Source organism: Bos javanicus, chromosome 14 (assembly GCF_032452875.1).
Source record: "Bos javanicus breed banteng chromosome 14, ARS-OSU_banteng_1.0, whole genome shotgun sequence".
Taxonomy (NCBI): Eukaryota; Metazoa; Chordata; class Mammalia; order Artiodactyla; family Bovidae; genus Bos; species Bos javanicus.
Window position 1 is genome coordinate 20,124,257 of NC_083881.1, and position 8,017 is coordinate 20,132,273.

The 8,017-nt window shown below is 49.5% G+C and overlaps 1 protein-coding gene across 1 annotated transcript; it reads right to left on the minus strand.

Annotated features, from left to right (window-relative positions):
• Positions 1-705: 705 nt before the first annotated feature.
• SNAI2 (snail family transcriptional repressor 2) lies at positions 706-4,309 on the minus strand. Its single transcript, XM_061438723.1, has 3 exons — positions 4,118-4,309; positions 2,885-3,430; positions 706-1,958 (listed from the first exon to the last, which is right to left on the minus strand). Exons 1-3 carry the CDS (start codon positions 4,194-4,196, stop codon positions 1,777-1,779), a joined length of 807 nt encoding a protein of 268 aa, XP_061294707.1. The 5' UTR covers positions 4,197-4,309; the 3' UTR covers positions 706-1,776.
• Positions 4,310-8,017: the final 3,708 nt, after the last annotated feature.

Sequence of the window (8,017 nt, forward strand, 5' to 3'; positions counted from 1 at the left end):
GGTGGTTTAGCATCCTGATTGTGAGCCAGTCCACTGTGTTTGGTAAGCATGTGCTTGTAGGTGGGTTTGAGTGGGGGCCTCTTCAAAATACCATAAAAAGAAACCCCGATCTTCTCTTTCTTAGCCATGCACCTGTCAGACTGCTGATTGTCTTAACCCACTAGATGTGGGGCTTTCTTTGAATGACATAATTTTCCAACCTGTGTAATTTATAAGTCTACTACTATAAATAAATCTTTTTCCTGATCTTTTCATGCAGATGCTCTATTTTTCTTCTTATATATCATTAATGACATTTCTTTTAAAGTCCTTAAACTGTTCTGGTGGCAGACATTAATTACAACCAGTGACTGTAATTTGATTTCATAAAGCCAACACAATGAAAGTCATCAAAAATAAAAAGTTTTGAAAGATATTCTTGACTATCAGTAAGGTGAATATTCTTAGCACTCAGAAGGTGTGATTTTTGTTAAAGAGGCATGCTAACAAACTCCCAGTAAGATGTTATCTTTCTGAATGTAACAGTATTATCTTAAGAGTAAAAAAAAAATTACTGGCTTTACTATAATCGAACACATAAACTAACAGTTGATATTCATAATGAACACCATTCACTTTATCTCTTATTAACAAAAGAAGCAGCTCTTTATATAGTTGTTTGAACTAATTATGAAGTAAGTAAAGTTTCTGAGAGCATACAAACAATAGATTTTAAATCAAAAATGTTTATTGTAAAAAAGAACCTTGAAAACTGTTTTTTTTTTTTTAAAGAAATGTAAATTTCACAAGTCTTCAGGTTGTTTATAGGCATTGGCTATAGACAACTTTTCACTTTCATACAAAACTCATTCAATCATATAAAAATAAACACAAATTTACATGGACTCATCAACTATACAGTTAACTAAAAAGACAGCTAGAAGGGGTGCAGTTGTGGATTGCATTTGTTGTATGCATTTAAAGTTGTTTAAGTACATCACAGAGTTTCTAAAAATCCTTTGTTGCACTTATTCCCATCTTTAGTTGATTTTAGAAAATCATTAAAAATCTTTTAAAACATAAGACATGGAGTATGCACCAGGAATGTTCAAAATAGTCTTTCCCGACTCCCAAAGGCACATACTATTTATTGGCCAAAAAAGAAGAAAAAAACACTTTTAATACATTCTCTTGTGTTTTTCCTTCTTGTTCTTTCTCTATTTCCTTCTCCCTCTCACCCTCAAAAACAAAGTTTAAAGTATGACAGGTAACAAAGTAGGCTTCAGTTCAAGGATGGTGACCAGACATGACACATGTAATAAAGTGAACTTGGAATACTTTATAAGGCACCTGAGATAGTGTCTGGCAGATTCTTGTCCTATAGGAAAATCTATTACAAATCCCGTACAAGGCAACACTGTTCTTTTCAGTTGAAATGCTTTGGCAGCAAAGTAAATCTTTGCATTCTTTCTTAGTAAGGAAAGATGCAATGTGCTTTTTGCTTCATCTCAGAAGAGCAAGATTCTTGTCTTTTATCCTCTCCATCTAACGGTCAGTAAATACACGGTCATTTTAAATTTCACATGGAAAGGATTAATCTGATGCGCATGGAATCCCCTGCCCTGGCAGCTGTGTGTGTGTGTGTGTGTGTGTGTGTCTATACATATTATTCGGGTTTGTCAGCACAAGACAAAATGCCTTAGGACTTTTACTTGTCGCTCAGAGGTGGAGGGACAAGTAAAATGCGTGACAAGTGAACAAGAAAGGCGTCTGCACGAGTAAACAGGGGCTGTGTCACTAGTGCGCCGCACAGCAGCCAGACTCCTCGTGCTTGTGCAGGAGGGACATCCGCGAGAAGGTTTTGGAGCAACTCTTGCACTGGTATTTCTTGACGTCCGAGTGCGTCTGCAGGTGAGCCCTCAGGTTGGACCTGTCTGCGAAGGCCCTGCTGCAGTGAGAGCAGGAAAAAGGCTTCTCCCCTGGGGGGTGGGGCGGGGTGGGGAGAAAGAAAGATGGTCAGTGTTTTCAGAGGAAATGCAGATCCAGAAGAGGCTTACGAGCAATCTTCACACTTTGCCAAAAGCATGAGAAGGAGCAAAACTTGATTCAAATCCCCCTTAATCAATATTTGTTTCAATGTCTGGCCCTTTAAGACAAATGTGAAAGTTGCACTTAAAAAAAATACAATTTAAAAAATTAAAAAAATATATAATTGCTGCTGCCAGTCCTGCAGAAATAATTCCTGTCGTCCTAGGACTTGGCTTGTTCAAGCTCTCTTCTTCGGCAGGTGCAGCTAACGGCCAGCTCCTCCCCAGGTTTCCCAACAGTTCCCCTTTTCCCTCCTTCTGTATTATGACTAAGCCTGGGTGAGTGCCCCCGCTCCTGGCAGGGTGATTTTGTGCTAGGAATAGAAAACTCAGCAGCAAAAACAAAACAAAAGCAAACAACGGAAAGCAAATTCAGCTCTCACTATCCAACTTGCTGTGGGTGAGAGACAGCACGGCAAGAATGTAGCTAACAAAAACCCAAGAACCAAAAATTTCATCGGTCTGTCTGCCTAATCAATTGATTGGGAGAACAACATCCGTATTTGCTAATCATTGGGAGACGTTTAACTGAACACACGTCCAAGCACATCTCTCCTGATTTGCTAACTGATCTTTGAGACCAAACCTCCTGAATCTAACTTTCCAAAGTCTAAATGCTGTTTGCAGTCTCGGGAGCAGAGGCTGTTAGCAAGCAGTAGAGTCCTTTGTGCTCTGACGACTTTTTGAGTCGTCAGGAAGTAGCTAAAACCGAACATACATCATCAAAAGTACTGTGTCACCACTTAAGGCAAATCGGACAGCCAGCCCAGAGCTTCCTTCTGCTGGACGGCGACACCCTGACTATGTGTTTCTCTTACCAGTGTGAGTTCTGATGTGTCCTTGCAGTAACCAGGGTCTGGAGAACGCCTTGCCGCAGATCTTGCAGACACAAGGTAAGGTGTGCGTCCGAATGTGCATCTTGAGGGCGCCCAGGCTCACGTATTCCTTGTCACAGTACTTACAGCTGAAGGATTTCCTGGACTGGGCGTCACAGTGCAGCTGCTTGTGTTTGCCCAGCCCTGAGAAGGTCGAATAGGTTTTATTGCATAAATTGCACTGAAATTTTTCAGCTTCGATGGCGTGGGGGTCTGAAAGCTTGGACTGTAGCCTTTCTTCTTCGTCGCTAATGGGGCTCTCGGAGCCGCTGTGGTCCTTGGATGAGGTGTCGGACGGAGGAGGGGGACTCACGCGCCCCAAGGATGCGGGGTATCCGGACAGAGGGGAGAGGCCAGCGGGCAGCGGGGCGTGGAAGGGAGAGGCGGTGGTCCACACGGCGATGGGGCTGTAGGCTCCCGACCTGAGGACCTCCGGCTGTGGGATGACAGGCACGGGGTAGCCCTCGTAGAGACACGGGGAGATAATCACTGCGGAGAGAGGAGAGGAGCGGGGCGTGAGACAGAGGGCACCGTGAAAGCGCAGAGAAGAGCCAGGCTGCACGCGCAGGGAACGAGGAGACAGACTCCCCAGGAGCAGTCAGGCGCTGGGAGGACATAAGTTTTCCGCCGCTGCTGCTCGCGGTCACTGCGCTTAAGGCTCATTTGTGCACCCCCCAATCCCTGGCCCCGCATACGAGCGAGTGTGGGGGGCTGCCCAGCCCTGCGACCAGCGAGCGCAGAGGGAAACCTACCCACTTTCTAAAGATACAGAAAAGTTCTCTTCCATCTTATGCGTGGGCTGCTTGCTTGGCTCACGCCGGTAAGTACAAGGATTGGCGTAAATCAAGCCTCTTTCTGGAGGAAAGGAGCTTTATTACATGAAAAAGGCAATAATTCAACGTTCACGCACTGCCTCACCCAGCCTCCACGTCCTCATTATGCAAGTATGTACACGCTGCGGAACGTGACGTCGCAAGAGCCCAGGGAAGTTCTCCTCGCCAGCTCAGAGTGTGGAAGTTTTGAATTAAACCCGAGCCCGAACGATCTGAGGAAGGACCGCTCTTTCGGGAGCAGACAGCCTGGGTGTCCTGCTCTTTAGTATCAAAGTCGAGCGGCGGCACACCCCTGTCGTTACCTATTTACAGACTGAGATGCGGACATCTGGCCTTCCCTTACCTGTGTGTGTGTCCAGCTCGCTGTAGTTGGGCTTCTTGGAGGCGTTGAAATGCTTCTTGACCAGGAAGGAGCGCGGCATCCTGGCGGCGGCGCGGGGCGCGGAGCGCTGGGCGCGGGGCGCGCGGTCCTACAGCATCTCTGCCCCGCAGGTGCGCGCGCGGCGCCGCCAGGTCGCGGGCTCCTCGCGGACTGAGCCCGCGGTGGCGGCGGGGAGGCCTTTTTTTCCTCTCTTTCGCGAGAAGGGTCCAATCACAGCCGAGAGGTTCAGATTTCAGCTCCTCCCTCTGGGCCAGCTGTGAGCAGAGGAGGAATCTGTTGTCAGACTAAATTATTCTGGTTCAAAATGGGCTGTGCCCCGGGCTTTCAGTGGAGAGGAAAAAAGTGCTTCAGTCTTTTCGGGAGAGGTCGTTTTCCTTCCTGAGCGCAGAGCCGGGCGTCCTTGCTCCGGGCGCGCTGGGTCCGCCGCCGGGCCTGGCTTTCAGGTGCGGGTTCCGCGCCGGCTGGGAAGGCTGGGCTCTGGGCTCCCGGAGCCTCGCGGCTTTGGAGAGCTTTGGCGCGCACAGGGACAGAGCAATTCACTCCTGGCTTTTGAAAAAGGAAGGTAGCGGCGAGGACAAAGCCCCAGTGAGTGAGCCGCGGGCCTGCAAGGGGGCAGCCCGGGTCGAGACCCGTCCGCTTCGCGCGCTGGGGATGCGCTTCGTGTCCCGGCGGCTGGGGGTAGGAGGGCGCTTCCTCGGGAAATAAAGCGGTCGTGTCACTTGTTAACATCGGGGCTTGAAAGAAGCGCTTTGTGGCCCCCGAAGGACCCACGTCCAGGGAGAAGCGGGACCCCAGGATGAGAGGGAAGGATGAACTAAGGTCCCTGTCGTGGGAATCTGGAACGCTCTCCCAGAGGCCTCTGAGAAGCGCTTCTATCTTTTCATGCATCACTAGGTGGTTTTTTTTTTTTTTTAAATGGAAAAAAGCGTGAATGGGCCCTTAGGGATAATAGTTTCAAACATTTATTTGCTTTCTGTGGTGCCTTTTTCAGTATAAAGTCACCGCATCATCTCTCTGCCACTCTCCTGTGTGGCGTTTTTAAGGAAAGGGTGCCTCCTCTGTAGGGCTTGGTTAAGTTTCTATACTAGCCGGGCAACTAGCAGAAACACCTTGATTTTGTGTACGGTATTGAGTCTAAAAATACACTAGAGTGGCTGGTTGTAAAAACGACATTTCAACCATGTTTTCAAGCATCTCTTCTCCTTTCCACCTCTTGCTTAAAAATTAAGGAAAGAACAAATTTGCAATCAGACCACTCTACCCTTGATTCGAACAGGTGCTAGGAGAAAAAAAAAAAAAAACAAGTGGAAAAATAACAGTTGAAGTCAAGACTTGCAAGAGGAAGGCGCATGTCTGGCACATAACTTCTTAATCTTGCGGTGAGGCGGCAGGGAGGGCGGGGCCCCAGCTGCCTCGCTATTGTGGAGGATCCCTTTACCTTCCTCCCAACAGTCACTGGTTCAAACACCAGAGAAAGGAATTTAGATGAACCTTTATGTTGAAAGAAGCAGTTTTCATGGGTGCCAGGAAAATATGAATATGCATCAGAGTCCTCCACAAACTGTGAACTGCAGGATAAACCCAGAGCAACTTTCCGAACTTCTGTTTTGTGAGGGAGTGGCTACTCACTCCAGTATTCTTGCCTGGAGAATTCCATGCACAGAGGAGCCTGGCAGGCTACAATCCATGGGGTGGGTTTCAAAGAGTTGGACTCGACTGAGAGACTAGCACTTTGATTTCAGATTGGCCAGTTTATTGGGAAAGGAGCTCTTCTCGCCCCTCCCAGCCCGTTTCCTGCAGGAGGCGCTTTCTCAGGGACGCGACCCCCTTGAGAAAACCCAGATGCCAATGCACTGACTTCCTCCTTCAGCTCCACCCAGAGTCTGCTCAGCACAGTGAGGGGGCTGGAGGCATTCTGGTGTTTGTTTGTTGGTTGATAATTACGGCACAGGATGACCTGCTTAAGTGTGTATGTGAACAATCTGCTCTAAGAGTTGAACAGTATTTCACTCAAGGGAAAACCCTTGAATCTGGGTTACAGATGCCTCATCACGTGGACATCGGGCAGAGTCGGGACGTGTTCCCGCGCCTGCCGGGCGGCAAGGGTGTCAGGAGCCTGTCTGAGGCTTGTTCTCGCACAGGTCTGCCAGGCCCGTGTGAGGTCTGCTCTGCTGCAGGAAGGGCCAGCCCCAGGTGAGTCAGGGCACAGGTGCCCCGCTGAAACACCCTGGGGCTGGTGAGGATGGCAGGATGGAGGGGACCATTGGGACACCCCCCCTCAAGAAGACCCACTTCAGGGATTCTGCTCAGACCTGTGGAAGTTCCTCTCCTGTGGGCCAGAAAGTGGCCCAGTCACTGCCCAGGACAGAGCCCTGCATGGAGGCATGGACCCCTGGCTTCCACATGGGGGCAGTGACTGCCCAGGACAGAGCCCTGCATGGAGGCACGGACCCCTGGCTTACACATGATACTGGGGCGGTCACTGCCCAGCACAGAGCCCTGCATGGAGGCAAGGACCCCTGGCTTACACGTGTCATTGGGGCAGCACACTCCCAACCTGGGTCCTGTTCTGCAAGAAACCAGTCCTGGGCTGATGGCTCAGGTGGCCAGGAACAGTGAGGAAGGACACTTGTCCTGAGATGTTACTGACTCGCAGCCCAGCCAGGGAGTAGCTGGGGGCACAGGTGTGCCCTCCTGACAAGGGACAAAGTGGGGACAAGGCTCAGCCCACGGTGGGGCAGAGACGTGAGGGCCGGGCGGATGGTCCGAGGGCAGTGTCAGGGCTCCCTGGCCCCAACTCCCCAGAGAATCTCTGTTCTCCTGGAGGAAGTGGGGCTCTAACAATACCCGCCCTGTGGCTGAGTCCCACTGGCAGGAGTTCCTCGCCTTACCTGTGATCTGGGGGGAGGCCCACATCACCTGGGTCCTTACTCAGCACGAAGTTTATCAGGCAGGACCTGATGTGGCCTAGCAGGCAGTCTCTCCTTTGCTCTGTTTTCTGAAGAAGCTGATGGAGAAGACTTGTAGACAACTCTGTGACCTCGTGGGGGCCCACCCCTTCCCCACGGCTCCCTGTACCACTGGGGTTTCTCCCAGACCCAGGCTTTTCTGTGAAAGACATATTCTCGCCTTGCCAACTCGGGGAATAAAGTAAATGCATGAAGTTTGGGAGTGCATCTCAGGTTTGTGTACTTTGCAGGAAGATTTGTGCACAGGTAGGTCCTCAGGTATGGGAGCAGCAGTACAGATACTGAGCTAAGGAAACGGAGTGATTCCAGCTCCAGAAGAAGCCACAGCTCAGCCAAGGCAGAGAACCAGCTCCTGAGACCATGGCGTCTTTTCTGACTTCAGTTTGGGCCTGGTGTGGGTGGGGGCGGGATTACCTCTGTTGAAAACCATGCAGTCACGGAATGTCACTGGTTTGACTGTGATATCCAGAGAATATTAGAGCGTGCAGCTAACTTCTTAACTATTTAGACAGTAACAAAGTGGTCGTGATACTGAACTTTGAAGTTTGAATGACAAACGTGAGCGGCCTCATGGTGTTGTGTGTGTCTGTGTTTGTACACAGATGTATGTGTATGTGTTGTTCTAACTCATGATGGAACTCAGCTTCAGGTAAAGTCAACCAGTGCCTGAAAGAGAAGTAAACGTTCCCTTGGGTTCCTGGGTGTCTCTGTCTGTAAATTATGTTCGGTACTCTTCCTTTATTTCTTTTATGGTGATGTGGGGACAAATATTTCCCAAGGCAGAAGGGAGACAATCAGAGTGTGTGTCGGGTTCTGCTAAGATGTTCTGAGCTTCGTGACAAGCAGGGTCCCTTTCCTCCAGGGACGTGGATGGAACTCAGGTACACATGTG